Genomic DNA, 17,549 nt, shown 5'->3' with positions numbered 1-17,549 from the left:
CTACAGCGCAAATGGCAATGATAGACATACCTCTGATTTTGCAAACTGTTTCCATGGCAATCCCAAACATCAAACATAAAGCTGTCATTGGCTGCTCTGGCATTGTCCCTCATCACATACATCACTCTCTTGTTGTTGATGTCTGTCTGTACGAAACGTCCTTGTATCCTCTGGAAGGTGTCAACATATTCCAGATGACCAAACATGGGATCTTTCACCACAGAGTATGTCACGTCGTCTGCAGGACAGTCATCCACAGCTTGGAGATTCATGTTGGAGAAGACAAATCCAGTCCTATCAAGCATTGTCTGCATCTTGGTGGGACCAACGTTGGTGATGATTTCTGGAGGCGAGGAATCCACAATGTTGATGTTGATCTGGAAGCGCACTGGCTCGTACCGGATGTTGCCACCACTCAAGAACCCCCTGTTGGTGCCATCTTCAACAACAAAGAAGAACTCGTCAGTGTCCGCTTGTCCAAAGTCATGTCGATACGAGATGTCATAGTTATCAACATCCTGTTGGGTAAATCTCTGGTCGATAGGAAGGCCCCCAATCAGCAGAGTTCCGAAATGAGGCATTTGGGTGACGACAAAGAACACACTTGATGCTGGGGTATCTGGATCAAGAGCATGGAGCTGCGATAGAGAGATGATCTGGAAACCATTTTGAGCCACAGTCACCTCTTCTTTGACCATAAGTACTGGCAACATATTGTCCACAGGATTAACAATGATCTGGAAAGTGTCATTACGGACTTCATATCCATTGGTCACACTGAATGTGAATTCATCATTATTGATTTGATCAACCCTGAGATGTCTATACACCAACCTCTGACCCAAGATGTCCATTTGAGAAAAGGTTGTGAGAGGTATACCAGGCCTGGCAACATCCTCCAAGTGTCCCTGCGTTGGAGATGACAAGACGTTGAATAAAATATCAGTCAGCTGCCCACTGTTGTCATTTGCAGATAGGATAGTTGGTGGAATGATGACTGTCTGGCCTTCATCGAGTTGAAGGCCATTATTGGTGATGATCAACGGTTCTCGTTTGGTGTTCTGGATCATGATCCTAAAGTTCTGTTTTCCTGTTGAGTGGACACCATCACTAACAGAGAAATAGAATCGGTCTATGCCTTTGGAACCCAAGTTTGCAGAATGGACATAACGTATCAAGTTCTGATTGAGATCCCATTGGGTGAAGTTGGTGAGAGTGTCAGTGATGTCTTCCCAGGTATCCTCAGCAACCTTGCGCTGCAAGGTGCCCCTCCTTGGTAGAGAGTTCAGGGTATAGACGAGATAATCATCGGGTGTGTCTCTATCTTCCGTCCGGAGGATGACTGAAGATAGAATGCGACTCTCACGAATACTGATCCTAATACCTGCATTCTTGATTATCTCTGGACTCTCATCATTGACCGGGATGATGGTGATGTTGACAGTTTTACGGACAGTATGCTTCCCATCTGTTACCCGAACTACAAACCTATCCTCTGTAGATTCAGAGCCATCATGCACATATGCCAGGGAGAGGGTATTTACAAGTTGGTTGATATTGAAGTCATAGACTGGTGTAGGACTCTCAACAAGAGTGGGCACTCTGTTTATAATCATGGCATGCTCTGGTGCCCTTACTATAGAGAACATCAGCATATCCATCGGGATATCAAGGTCATTCGCATTGATTGTATCAGTCCTGATCTTGAAGAACGACCCTTCGTGAACTGTGAAGTTGCGGACCGTCAGTGTCGGCACTTCATCATTCTGAGGAGTGATATTCACCACAAATGTCACATTAGGTGAGGAGTGTTCTCCATCGGTTACATATAACATAAAGGAATCACTAATGGGCTCCATCCTGGAAGACGGTGACTGGACAAAGTTGATGTTGCCATCAGTGATGTCTTGGAAGGTGAAAGAAGTGATAGGTTTACCTGCATTACTCTTCTCAAACCCAGGTGTTGGTAGGACATTCTCTACAAAGCCCCAGACAGGTTGGCGAGTGATGACGAACCGCAGGTCACCCGATGGAGAGTCTCGATCAACAGCACTGAGGACATCCACAGTCAGCGGTGCTTTCTCACCCTCATTAACAAAGAAAGGATTCCCAAAGACTATCCTAGGAGGCCTATCATCAGACGGAGTGATGTTGATGATGACATCTTTCACTGGAAGGTCCGGATTGGATGGAATGCTCTTATCCGATACGATAAACGTTATCACATCTTGGATATTACTAAGACCCGTCTCCCCACCAGTGTGTTCATAAACTATCTTCCCTCTGTTGACGTCCCTCTGGGAAAACCTATTCACAATCACCCCATCCTTCAACAGTACACCCCTGAGGGGGTGCATCACTACAATGTAATGGAGCAGCAGGTCATTGGTGTCTGGGTCCGTTGCTGAGAGGACATCTGATCCTATAGTCACACTCCCTCCCTCTGGAATGGTCAGTTCTGACTCCAGACCCGGTAGCAAAGCCGGAACTTCATCGTTGACAGGAATGACGTTGATGGTGACAATCTCAGTGATGGAGTGGACACCATCTGACAGGCTCACTGTGAACTGGTCACTGGAAGACTCAGAACCATCGCTCATGTAGCTGTAAAGAGAAAAATACAAAGAAAATGCACAATCAGCATAGGTTTACCACTACTACTCTCCACAGATCTGGTAAAAATCTATTGTAACAGCACGAATGGGGTTGAAAATCTCCTTGAGACAATTAAAAATACAAAATACCAAAAACTCAAGCTTTAAATACCCCCAACATAATGTATAGTTACCAGATCAGGGCTCCATAACACAAAGGTTAGTGATTTATCATTAAATGAAATGCCCTATCAAGATCATTGTTACATGCACATGTTGCTCAGTAGACCGACTAGGAACTAATCAGAACTGTTCTTTCAAAGTAGCTATAGAGTGCTATTCTTGGTGTTACGGGACCCAGGAATATTACCAAGTTACAGTACCTGTTGAGATTTTTATTGCTTGATTTTGATTAATTTAATTCAGGAAGTCGCTGGTCACAGATTTGTATTGTTTCAGCAGCAAACATCAACAACTGTTAAAAATACACCTAGTAATAGTAGAACCAGAGGGCCACAGGGGGCAAGTCCCCCCTCCCCATAATTCTTTTCTTTACTTTTCAAAACAAATAATGACTCCAAAATAATTAACACATAAGTGGTGATGAATTTCTTGATTTGTGCTTGCTTGTCCATTTTTTTTTCAGAGAAAATGCCCCCCCCCCCCATCTACCGCCTAAATCCACCACCACTGAGACAAGTATAGAAAGTCCTGACTCATACTCACACCTTAATCTTTTCAATTATGTAGAGTATTAGAATTGACAGACAAGGTCACCAGTGGCTATTTCATGCTGTTAAAGTCTGTTCACCATATACATGTAGGATTGATACTCCTTTTTTCTTTTATAGTGCTTGTTTGTCTCTGGGGATTTTATTTGGTGTTCATTTTTTACTCGACACTGGCAATAATGGGGATATGTTTCATAAACCCTGTCCAGTATGTATGAATCCTATGTAATTATTTCATTTAAACTTCTCTGCAAACAAGAAATACATGTAAATATATTTCAAAGTAATATACAGCAGTGTTATTTGAGAAAAAAAAATGTGTCATGTCATGATCAGTAACGATGTAAGATGGAATGAGTTAATGCTTCATAATTATATATCATAATCATTATGCACCAAACCAGACCCAGATATAATGTTTTTCACTTTGTGAGACAAGCTTCAATGGCAATTCAAAAAAATTCTCTCGGGAACAACTTCAAACTTTTACACTTTAAAGGGGAAGTCCACCCTGAAGAAAACTTTGTTGTAAAAATAGCAGAAAAAATAGTAAAAAATATTGGTGAAGGTTTGAGGAAAATCCGTTAAAGAATAAGAAAGTTATTAGAGTTCAAAGTTTTGGATTTGTGACGTCATAAACGAGCAGCTGCCCCATGTGTTATGTAATATAAAATGCATGAATTTAAAATTTTATATGGTTGCTGATGACTTAATTTTGTTTTCTATTCATGATCGGGTGTGAAATGATTTGTCTATTGATATACAAAAGGTACAGTAAACACCATTTTCAATTTTCTGAGAAAATGACATTTCATTGATTTTTTACCATTCGCCATGTAGGAATGCTGCTCACATATGACGTCACAAATCAAATAATTGAAATTCTAATAACTTTTTAATTATTTGATGAATTTTTCTCAAACCTTCGTCAATATTTTTTATTATTTTTTCTGCTATTTTTACAATAAACTTTTTGCCAGGGTGAACTTCCCCTTTAAGAATATTACTCACATAGCTACTTCAATCTAAGAATGAATAACCTAATCTTCTATATTCTCACAAGTCAGGTGTGAAAGATATAGAAAGGAAAACAATGATGTGAATGGGCATGTAACATACAGAATAAGAGTTAGAGCTGCTATTTCGGTGATTTAAATTTTTGCAATTTTCAAATCCATCATGATAATCAAGTCATTATAAAGTTTGTTTTCTTGCTTGTCAAATTTGTTTGTTAATTTTTGGTCATAAAACCCTGTTTTTTTGTTTTTTTTTGCTGGTCAAATTTTTCCTCCGGAAAATGTGCCCCCCCCCCCTTTAGAAAAATCCTGGATCTGCCCCTGATTTATACACATGTATACATATACAGAGTAAAAGTGTTTTTTTTTATAAATAGGCCAGAATAATCAAAGTAAAAGACAATATGACTCCCTCTATAACAATAAATCTCAAAATAGCTTCCATGAATAGAATAACATTTGACTACATAGTAGTTTATCCTACAGGGCCTGGCAACATTAAGCTTGGTGATTGATCATAGGGTTGATTTTTGTGATTGATTCCAGTGGATTATTGTTATGATCAATGTTTAATATCAGCTCCACAATCAATCTTTAAGCTTTATATCATGGGGTCCTGGGCCCCGTCTTACAAATAGTTACGATTGATCAAATCAATCGCAACTATGGAAAGCCAGAAAATTCAACACATAAAATGCATGTTTGCTCAAAAATATTCTCTCGATATGAATTTATATCTATATATTCATTGATTTCTTGACAGCTAGGTGTGCTCTCCTTTCTGTTGTTTACAAAGTTTTTGCACATTTCCTGTAATAAATATGACACTGACGGATTTCCATAGACTTACTATTGATTGGATCAATCATAATAGAGTTACGATTAACCCAATCAATCGCAACTTTGGATTGCCAAAAACGTCAACATATAAAATATTTCTAGATACACCCCCTGTATGATGTATACTTATAAATCCATCTATTTCTTGACAATTTGGTGTGTTCTCTTTTGTTTACAAAGGATATTTTGCAAATTTCCTGAAGAAAGTTATGACACTGTTGGATATCGGATATATCCGTAGAGTCAATACGATTGATTGGATCAATTGTAACTCTTTGTTAGACGGGGCCCTGATCTATGTAAACACATTGTAGCCAGAAATAACCTCATTATGAACCCAGACTAAACATAGAGTGAGCCAAGTCTACTTCCTGCTTTACTTCTTTCTGACCTTGATGAACTTGTGTCCTGGAAATACAAACCCTGAACTAGTTTCAAACTTAAAGTACGACAGAATGTCCCACTTGAGATTCAAGAGAGAAGATCCAAGTCTAAACATGTATGCATGTAAATAACTCTTTCCTCTCTTTAACCAATGGAAATACATGTAGAATTGGTGGTAAATGCTCTACCAGTAACTTAATATCCATAGGAAGTACTTTAAACACATGAAAAATAATAACATTTATTTCACTTAAAATTCTTGGAACAGCAATTTCATTTGGCTTTTTTAAGAAATCAATTTTTCCCTTAAATTGTTTCAGAAAAATTTCTGTCACATTTACATTTGGGTATAAACGTTGAAAATGTAAAATACATCATAGTGCAGTAGATCTCAACCAACTTTTTCCTCTGATATATTCATGACATACTTATTTCATCCATGTAATATTAGCAGTCAGATAGGTTCAAAGTGCAAAACAAGTCCAGTACTTATATGAATCATTTTGAACACATACATGACAAAATCAATGAGGTATATACTTGTTGGAGAAATATCAAAGGGGAATGAAACCTTTGGAACATACAGGCTTGTGTAGAAACAGAAAAATCAAAGAATAAGACTAAAGAAAGTTTGAGAAAAATCGGACAAATAATGAGAAAGTTATGAGCATTTGAATATTGCAATCACTAATGCTATGGAGATCCTCCCATTGGCAATGCGACAAGGATGTGTGATGTCACTGATGAAAAACTTTCCCTTTGGTGGACCCTCAAAATGTCTCTTTTTGCTTTTTCTTATGATGATACAAAATCTCTATCCATGATGTATTCTTAAAAATATGTATTACATGCCCTCATGTACAGTATGTAGAAAGAACACATGATCTATGGATAGATGTGATAAAAGAGGCAATTCAAGTGAAATATATACTAAAGTAATGGGGAGAGTTGTTCACAAGTGACATCACACATCTTTGTCGCATTGGCAATTTGAAGATCTACATAGCATTAGTGATCGCAATATTCAAATGCTCATAACTTTCTCATTATTTGTCCGATTTTTCTCAAACTTTTGTTGATCTGTTTCTTTGATTTTTCTGTTTTCACACAAACTTGATCCAATGGTTTCATTCTCCTTTAAGCATGTTTGGAATGTTATCATCACTGTCCAATATCTTTATTACTCTGGATTTTTCTCAAATTTACTAAAAGTGAGTCAGATTCTGATGTCATAACTGCAATGTACAAATATCATATAGTTAATGTGTCATCTTAAATTTCCTTAATACACTATGGACATATTTTACAAAAGCCTTTGACACTACAAAAAAGATGGATTCTCGAATGCACCCAGTCAAACCTTATGCATCCCCCACTACCAGACCAAGAATTCGTTTCACACCTGACTTACAAAATTTTCAACAATAAAAAAAATACCTCTGTGACCCTTTGAGTTTTGACCCTCAAGGACATTGGGGTCACTGGCACGTAAGACCCGAAATCCAATCAGGTCAAGGTCACTCATATACATGAACAAAGTTTGAAATGGACTGCTCCAACAATTTTTAGTAATCACAAGATATATAATGACAACTGTAACCTTTGACCAAAAACTACTATGTGCATACTATACTTGGACAGCATTGTATCAGGATAAATATGGAAGGGCAGACTGAAAACCCCCATACATTATACATCCAGCAATAACATATAGAGGACAGAAGCATAAAAAATAGCCTTACAAAACTAAGAAAAGTCACAAGAGACCTCTAGTATTAGGCCTTACCTGACCCTACCTGCAGCAACGTCAGACATGGTGACATGGTTCCCAACAGTCAGGTTGACTCCATTCAAGAGAATCCTTCCATGTTCAGGCAGCTCCAAGAGATTGATGATCAGATCTCTGGCCTCCGTATCCATGTCAGACACTGAGAATTTCACAGGGTCTAAGGTCAAGGACTGACCCTCCCGGACAGTGAGGTCGTTGACACGTAAGACCGGCCCCTGGTTGTTGACAGGTAAGACAGTGATGTCAAAGAGTTCACCTAGGACAAGGTTTCCGAAGGGATCAGAGACAGAGAAGACAAAACGGATGTGTGCAGGGTTTGGACCGATCTCCTTTAAGGGTGGCATGTAGGCAATGTTGTGCATGTTTACCTCACCCTGGGTGAAAGATCGAATGGCTGGCATGTTGGGATCCTTAGTAGGGGATAGAACATCCACTGTTGATATCACCCTCCCAGCATTAGTAAGGCTGTGTGTATCTGTTATGTAAGGTGGGGTTGTGATGGTATAGCGAAGATGTTCTTCAGTTGATTCAGCATCCGTGAAGTGCAGTTGATTCTTGGTAATGTACGCAATCTCTGTTTCCCGGACAATAAGAGACTGTGTTGATCCAGAAACCCTCTCTGGAGGCAGATCATGTACAGGACTAATCTTCACCATCACAACCTGTGTTGGTGACTCATTAGGAGGTATCTGGTTGTCCAGAAGAACCAGCTCGAAAGTATCTAAGAAGACCTCTCCACCAAGATGGTGATAGTAGATCAGGCCACGGAATAGATCTCTCTGAGTGAACTCTGTGACAGGATACCCGTATGCATCTTCAGAGAACTTCTTCAAGATTTCACCAGCCACTGGAGGCTGAGTGATTCTGAAGATTATGTAGTCATCGCTAGAGTCCATATCAGCTGCAACGAGCAAGAAACGGGTGATACGAATTGTACTACCTTCTTGGAGTTCAAACTGGACATTGTTGATGAGATAAGGGGCACTGTCATCCTTTGGAAGAATATTTATAGGGAAGGTTGTCCTGACACTGTGTCGTCCATCTGTGATCCTCAGCTCAATGCTATCCTTCAAAGTGTCACTATCATCATGACGATATACAAGGTTATTGGAATTAATATCTGCTGCCGAGAACATGATGACAGGACGTTCATTATTGTAGAGCCTTCCATGGCGTAGTCCACCAACCACTTTAGCTCGAACAAAATTCAGATTGTCATTGTCAACTAGTTGAAGATTTGTTGGACGGATGATCCTTGACTGTCCTTCTAACATAGTAAGACCAGTATTCACCGAAACTCTAGGAGCATTCGTTTCAGTGGTCCTCACTGACACCATAAGGTTAATGGGATTACTTTCCGCAAAGTAAGTATCATAGACAGTGAACTCTGCTGTAAAGACTCGCCTCTCTGCTGAGCTGACGATGGGAGGTTTGTACGCTATATTCAATCTTGACAGGTCATACTGTGTGAAGGATTCTATTGGGTGGGTGTGGTCATCAAGGTTGACGATGTACCCTTCGTCTGGACCGAAGGGTTGACTGATAAAGAACACCAGATCCTCATTGGCAGTTTCATCATCTCTACCAGAGATCACCGAGGGCGTGATGGTGGTCAGGATGAACTGATCTGCCTCCATTACATACATGCTCATCATCGCTGCAATTGGATTCTGATTTGGAAATGCTTCCGTGATCTCCACAGGTAAGTAGTACACCTCCTCATAGGTTCCTTCAATCAGCAATGGATCATTTGTTGTCACAGTCATCGGAATATAGTCTATGTTTGGCGTCGGAGGCACAAGATGCTCATAGCGTATCATTCCCATCATGAAATCGTAGCAATCTGCAGTAAGGGCTCTAACCCTCACCTTCTCCTCACCCTCTCCTTTTGTCAGTTCCCCGTACTTTGGAAACCCACTTGTGACCGTGTTGATATGCACCATACAAGACACGTTCCTGTAGCGCTCGTATGCCAAGTCCAGAACTCTCATGTCAATCAACTCCGAACTTCCAAAGAAGCGGTCAACTTGAAGTGGTCCCATCGGCCTCACAGTTTCATAAGAATTCAAGGAGACGTTGACCCTGAGGTAAACTGTCTCTGAAACCGTGTCCGTCTCGGTGAACTTGTAGACTCGTAATTTTACCACATCATGGTCCAAGTATGGTAGTCCAGAATGAGTGTACTTGATGGTCTCTGGCAAGAACTCACAATCAAACACCTGCAAAGAAAAAGAGGAAGAGTACAAGTACATCATTCTGATATACTCTCTGCATATTCAATTTTGCATTCAAAAGGATTTGTTGTTAAAGTAATTGGGTATATTCTACAGCAACCCTTCAACATTCCATTCTGGGCTTAGGTATACTTGCCCCGATGTCATCATAACTGTGCCATGGACCAGTAATGGCCTGCTGGTTCCAAGCTTTTTTCTAACTTACTTTTCACATTGAATTTATGATCTAATTCACTGGAAGATAGCTACATGTAAATACACTTACATCATAAATATTGTATTTTTGTCTCTCTTGAGGTTTAATGGGAAGTAGAATTACAATTTACTGACACAAAGCTTTATAGGGAGCAATAGAAATCCTTGTAACAAAGCATCATCTTTGGGTCTCAGCCAATTAATCTGTAGCAGTGGTACATGTCTTTACCATATCAAGGAGTATACTACATCAATTACATAACAGCTGTTGGTCATATTCATCATACTCATAGTAACTAAAAAAATCTGTAGATGAAAGCACCTCATACATGTACATGTACATGTAAGTGTTAAATTTCCCTTAAAAACCAACATTAGAGAGTCTTTAAGTGACCTCTTTTTCAAGGGAGAATTACAAAAGGATATTGCATTTTATCTTAATGGATGAATTCACAGAATTAAATTGATATCAATATCATTACAATTTTGATACAAGTCTACATGTAAAAATAAAGAAATAGTTGATGAATGTCTAAAAGTAAATGATAAAACCTCAAACCTGATTAGTAGGTTTGACAGGAAATGTTTTTCCCCTGAATTTCACTTTGTATGATAGTGGGTTTCTAATTCAATAGTAATCACATTGAGGAAACAGGAAATAATATATGAAGGAAATACCTTGACATTTCCTACATCTATTGCTAAGGTACATTGTATGTCTGCTGGTAATGAAAGTGAGACAATAACTTGCTAAGTTAAGGTTACTGTTTCTAATCCCTTTTTTTTTACAATAATGTGGTAATTATATCAGCCCACTCCTAAAATCATTCTGTTGTAACAAGCCTCAACCACAGATTCCATTGGTTTAAAACCACTAACCTGAACAATACACGGATATGACAGAAACATTTCCTTATTCTGTTCATCTCATCATATAAATTCAATAATATCACTGTTTCCTTTAAATCTATCACTCTCCACCACTATGCTAAGAGTGATACAATCCTGACTGATGTGGCCCAAACAAAATATATGCTTTACTATGTGGCTCTAACATTGAGGTGGAATTTTAATCAAAGATCTTGTGATTTGAAGTTTTAAAGGGACTTTAACCCTATCTAGGCCGGGTTAACAGCCCCCCCCCCTTGAGATCTAGGCCTTCGACCACGCAATCGCGCCGAAAATTGGTAAGCAGCTTGTCTGGGATATTATCTACAAAATAGTATAGTAATTTATTTCATGCGAATTGTTATTAAGTGATTATGCTAATTTATGGTAATTAGTATGCGAAATTATACTTTTTCCTATAACTCCATAAAAAAAAGTTCCAATGTTCTAATTTTTGGCATAGAAACTCTTTGTGGTGTTCTTAGCAAGTTTACATTAAAAAAATTGTGATATCAGATCAATTTCTTACATGTATTACATGTATTGTTTTTTGCAATTTCTTTGTTTTTCATTGTTTTTTTAAATGAAATTCATTGGGGACTCTTCTAAGATCATAAACAGCATAAAATACATACATTTAGATCAGCAAAACTAAAAATCATCATACAATCATGATTTTTGGTTGAAAACACAATGTACATTGACTTTGTACACGAAATCATGTTTTTTAGTAACTTTTGGTCCGACATGCACTTAAATAACGTTGCGTAATTTCGGAACCGCGTACCCGGATGACGCAAAATTGGTCTCAAAAGTTGCGCAAGACTTGAAAGTTAAAAGTCAACGAGCAGCGCAGTAAAAAAAAAATTCCCAGCAAAACTATCGAGCGACACGTTAACCCCCCCCCGGCCTAGATAGGGTTAAAGGGGCTTTAGATCTACTGATCTAAATCACCAAACTACCGTACATCAAATATCTAATCCTTGAGGTACATGTAAGTACCACATTCTACTAAGGCTATCAAAGAAAAGTATATAATAGTTGCATTGGGGATAGCATAGCCTATGTCAAGTGCAGTTTTCACTAAAAATAGTCAAAGGTTTATAGTATGTCCAAGGACTAAGGTATCAAAATTAAAGAACTACCCATAAAAATCAAACACATTTTTATTTAAACCAATTAAAAGTGCACATTTAGGATTTTAAATTGATTTTGAGACTTTGTGTTTAAATAAAAGTTTCATGCAACAATTCTGATAATAAAAGAGACTAACTACCCCTGGGTCACGAATGCCAACTTTCATAGATGCAGGCTATGTTACAATGGAAAATACTCCGTCCCTCGGATAGGACGTTAAGTGGAGGCCCCGTGTAGAGGAGAGTTACCACCTTTGCACGTTAAGAACCCACCGCACTATTCGTAAAAGAGTAGGGGGAAACCCTGGTGTAGTAGTCCACCTGCACTCCCTCCAATCAGTTATATCGGGAGGAGAGACCTGCGAATCATAGTGATTCAGTTCGCTTTTCGCCTCCCAGGCACAGGTGACGCCAAACAAATAATAAAAAGTTCAAGTAGTAAGGTTCATTGAGTGCCACATCAACTTGATTTTAGCAAATTGAAAAAAATGCACATTACAGATTTGCATTTGATGTTAAAAAGCTGTGCTCAAATGACCTTTCCATATTAAAACAGGCCCCCGGGAATATGAAAGATTAGAGATGCTAACCTCTGGTTGTAGAAGGCCAACTTTCTGGTAGTAAGGTTCGTTCAGAGCTACCTCAACCTTACACTGCTCCCCTTCTTCTACCGGTTCAAACACCAGGTCATCCTGATCAAGGCTTACTGATCGACCAATAGGAACTTCCATTCCAGAGTTCACCCTCACCAACTGACCAATCACATTGCATGTAAGGCCCAGGACTAGCAGGAGAGTGGTGGTAGTTTTTACACCATCCATCCTGACTGCTTCGCTGTGTGTCCAAGGAGGGTGGAAGCCCAGAGATGCAGTGACGCACACTCAGACATCAAATGCCAGCCAAGGAATCTGTAGCCAATATGAAAATATAATACAGGTAATTAGTTTTAACACTGGAATATAGCTATATATATTTCCTGTATCTAATTACGATCACACAGAACATCTAGTAAAAATGACACAGTTTACAATGAAGTAATGAACACTTCAAAATCTATACATTTGAAAAATATTGAACATAAATTGCTTTTCTGGCAGCAGCACATAAAAAGATGCATTGTTCTATCCTACATTCCAGTATAATATCTGATGATACCCGACCTACTTGTCCCCTTTCACAAATCTCATCAAGGCCTCATTTCATACAGCTCAAAGATTGATTATCAGGCTGATTTCTATGACTGATTGCATTGATTATTATGTAAGAATAATCGCAAAAATCATCTTAATAATCAATCGCTCAGCTTTATGTTACTCTGAACTATTCATTTCCTCTTGGTTTCCATCACGTATTGCAAATGGAATCTCTATCGAGAGGAAATACAAATATCCTGCCTAACCATGTCAGTGTAAGGTCAAGAATTGTGTGTAGTTCAGCAAACTGAGTTTACTCATAACCTGGGGGCTGTTTCATAAAGCTGTTCATAAGCAACTGGTGATCCTTTCTTCTGGTAAATGATGTTTTCATTGGCGATGGTTTAGCGCATAAGAAAGGTTCACCAGTCGTTCTTTAAGTCGCTCTTAACTTCCAAACAGCTTTATGAAACACCCACCTGGGGCTTGTACACAAAGTTTAGCAATGATTGTAGAACATTTTTTATGATTATATTGATTACAATGTATAACTAATCATGAAAATCAAGTGTACAATTAATTGTTAACCTTTCCATTAAAAGACCCTGTTGTATATTCAAACATTTTTTCTTAAACTAATCACAAATACAAATCTCAAAACAAAGTGCAATAGAAAGCATGATTCCTGTGAGCGGATTCTCTTTTCATTTTAAGCCCACCCACAATGCACTGTATTGCATAATATGAGACACAGTGAAAAGTCAATTTGAAGTGTATGCAATGCATGTCTGAACTAGAATAGGTATGATAAAACTGGGGAGCGTTTCATGAAAGGACTTGTCGGACATTTTATCCGACAAGTCCTGTTTTATCCGACAGTTACTATAGTAATAGTGCTTCTCAACCAATCAGAATCCAGGAAAGTTGTCAGATCTGACAACTTGTCGGACGAAAATATTGATGAAACGCCCCCCAGATTTGACTGAATGAATGTTAGGAGTCTACCAAAACTTTATGGCTTGGCACATCAGCATAAACTGACTGAACACTGACAATTTTGAAGGCTTTTGAGATCACAAGAATCATTTTTTGCCTTATTTTCAGGGGCAGTCTCTATTCTACAATTTATTCTAATCATCATCATCATATAAACCAATCAATTTGAATTGGAAACAATGGTAATGTTAGTTGAGCAAAACCATTTGGAAGAGGACTTCTGATTCTTAAATATCAAAATATATAGGGGAGATTGGGGTTAGTTTGAACACGGGGTAAGTTGAAACATTGTAATTTTCTTTAACACAGGTATATAAATTATTGCCATTAGCAACAGCCTTCTACCATATTACAGACATCACATGTGCAACAAGCCTGGTGAAGTTAGAAAGGTTTGCTTGTTTTTTCACCTTCTGAGTAATTTTTTTTTTTAATGTTTATTATCTCCGGGAAGTTTTTAGATCAAGTTGGCCAGTTTGAGGGTATAATAGACACTTGTACCAAGCTACAAAATAAGGTTATTCGTATGCCATGGTGAAGTCCCTTTTTGTGCTGTAAGCTTATGTCACATGGGCCTCTGGGGTTAATTGGAAAAAAAATGAAGGGGCTATTGGGAACATGTTCCAACTTTAACAACCCAAACATAATCATGAATAAAAACATTGGATTTGATAAAAAAAAATGAATACAGTATTTCACACTCTTTTGAACATGTATTGTGTATACAATGCTTATTTTGTCTCTCAGTTAGGTCCGAGTGTGTATTTAAGGCCAATTGAAGGACCCTAATGCAATACTAACCCTTATCAAACTGGGGGGACGTTCAATTTGGCCCCCTTCGACAAATTTTGTCATGTATACAGCGTCACACAAAATCTTGCGCATCATATTAGAGCAAATTGGTGATGCACAGGTGCACGGTTCCAAAATTATGCAACATTTTGTAAGTGCATGTCAATTGCCAGACCCAAAATTGCTCAAAAACGTGATTCCGTTTACAAAGTCAATGCAAATGTATTCATTTATGCTATTTATGATCACAAAAGGTTCCCCGTCAATGTTAACTGGAAAAAAACAAAGGTTCGAAAACAAAGAAATACATAAGAATTTTTTTTCAAATACATAATAAATTAAGTATATTTTTGCAATTTTTGTAGACTTTTGTTAGAAATGTAAAAATTGATACTCTCATGAAAAATTAGCATTCTACTAGCTCTATACAAATTGAGTTAAAGGCAAAAACATACACACACAAAATTAGGGCAAATTTCATATGCTTATTTGCATAATTAATTAATTCAAAAATATAAACCTTTAAATTTTGTCATGTAAATTTACTGCAGAAGTACATGTACACAAAATTGCTGATACACTTATTGTAACTGCTTGTAAAATCAAATTCACACAAATATGCAGATTACACAGTTGGCCTGAGTGAGTGGCTGCATAACATGGGTAATAGAAAACATAAAGTTCAACAGATCAGAATACACACTTTAATATTTTTATCTTGAAAATATAAGCAAATAAGCTAAAACCATGTAGTATTACAGTTGTAAGTAGTTTTAGTATAATTCTTGATTGACCATGCAGTGTTCCAAGTTACCCCACACCATGTTCCAACTTATCCCGTACTGGGGTAAGTTGGAACACTTGAGATGGTCTTATTCAAAGTTGATTTTTTTTCAATAACCATCATAGAGTTTAAAAGAATGTTAATTGTTATGGGTACATTTGTAGCCATGAGATACATGTATATGCTTTAAGCTGATATATTGATTTTTTCTTGAATAAAATCTAATTGGACTTTACACTTAAAGTCATTTTTGTCAAAAATGTTCCATATAACCTAAATCTTCCCTACTATAGAAACTGCAGTATATATCCCTTGAGTAAGCAGTTTTGCAATTTTAGGTTTTAAAACTGGTCTTTTCTAATGATATTTTCCACTATTATTTTTTGTATAATGTATTAATGTTATTAAAAGAAAATTCTTCCCCTTGAAATGATTTTGTTTGCTGAAAATTGTCGGAAAATTCCCTCACAAAAAACACTTATTATCGCTTGAAAAAGACATACCAGTACACATCGAGTCATCATTACTACCAAAAAAAGATAGAGAGGGACCATTTTTGTATCACCACAGGCGCTGTAAGGGTGAGAGGCCATATGCCATTTTTAAGAAATTCACCCATTCTCTATACTACATATATGTTCCCCTTCAGCACAAAAAATATTTAAGTAAGATAAGATATCATTAATAACAGATAAAAGAGAATCAACTTCAGGGACAATGATTTTTTGTAAGTGTTACCTCACAATGGGCACATTTCATTTTGAAAAAAGGGTATTTTTTCCAAAATTGGTAACTTTTTTAGTGGTTGAAAATTTCAAGGACGAAGATGTGCAGAATAAAAAAGTGTTGTATCCCAAAAGACAATTCATTTTGACAATAGGCATTTTTTTTCCTATTGGATATTTGTGAAAATTTGTTGTGCCCCTCCTTGTAATAATAGTGCAGTCTCTCTGTTGAACTCACTGGTGCACAACTACTTCCATCAGGATTTGCTTTCATCAGAACCAGTGCACCAGACAAAAGTAAAGCAATTTAGAAATTAGATCTACAAGTAGATCTAACAAATTTCACTAACTGAACATTTTTAAATGAACAAAAACAATGGGAAACTATATTACCCAAAAATTAAGATAAAAGAAATATTGGTGAATGACACATCAAATGAAAGGTCTTTGCAATAGAAACGCAAAAAAAATTAAGAAAATTCAACTAACCATTAAGGAGTTATGGGTAATAAAAGATTGAATTTTAAAACCCATTCTGCCGCATAATATGATGCCTGAACAATTTTTGTGATAAATATGTTACGTTTGAAAATTGCGCAACGTCATTCCAAGAATATTTTCCCTCAAGTTTTGCGGGTTTTTTAGTCCTAATTTATATAGTAGAACATATCAGCCTCCTAATTGCTGAAATATGTGATTTTATTTTCAAAAGAGAAATAAAAGTCAAACAAAAATTGATAATATTCATGAATTATGCAAACGAAAAACATTATTTTGCTCACCCATTTCACATTTTCAGCATCAAAATACCTTTTCGAACTCAGAATCATGCTCGAAAAGAAAGAAAATTGATGTTTCATCGAATAGCGACGATATGAGAGAGAAAATAAAAACCTGGAAGTCAGATCCCGCGAAACTTGATATTTTCAACATGGCAACTTTTTTTTGGATATACGAGTGACAAGATCGTCCCTGTTTAATGGATTATTATGGACCTCAAATTACATGATGTAAGTTTTAAATGTAATAATTTTGTATAGCATAATTTTATTTTCTTTACATACCATTTTTATATAAAAAAAGTTTGCGTGTTTGTCGAAATTATGTTATTGATCTCGCCAATTAAAAACGGTGACAGATACGATAGTGTCGTAATCTCGAACTGGCTGTGATAACTAAATCTATTTGACTTTGAGCACAGGATTTCTCAATATTCTCATTAGACCAAAAGCTTCAGTCTCTGTATTTTGGTTGTTCCGCGGAACTGCGTTGGCTCACTCACCAATAAATAGACTGAAGAGCTTGGAGGCCC

The 17,549-nt window shown here is 37.3% G+C and overlaps 1 protein-coding gene across 1 annotated transcript in view; it reads right to left on the bottom strand.

Moving 5' to 3' along the window:
* LOC121423672 (FRAS1-related extracellular matrix protein 1-like) overlaps positions 1–17,549 on the bottom strand; it is a 29,552-nt gene that overhangs the window by 10,099 nt on the left and 1,904 nt on the right. The window contains exons 2-4 of the mRNA XM_041619096.1: positions 12,398–12,715; positions 7,352–9,573; positions 31–2,604 (exon numbers count right to left, since the gene is read on the bottom strand). Coding sequence (XP_041475030.1) covers positions 31–2,604; positions 7,352–9,573; positions 12,398–12,628 — 5,027 coding nt within the window. The 5' untranslated portion in view covers positions 12,629–12,715. The remainder of the gene's footprint in view (positions 1–30; positions 2,605–7,351; positions 9,574–12,397; positions 12,716–17,549) is intronic.

The sequence above is a fragment of the Lytechinus variegatus genome, chromosome 11 (genome assembly GCF_018143015.1).
Source record: "Lytechinus variegatus isolate NC3 chromosome 11, Lvar_3.0, whole genome shotgun sequence".
Classification (NCBI taxonomy): Eukaryota; Metazoa; Echinodermata; class Echinoidea; order Temnopleuroida; family Toxopneustidae; genus Lytechinus; species Lytechinus variegatus.
This window is presented reverse-complemented; position numbering and strand designations above follow the sequence as displayed.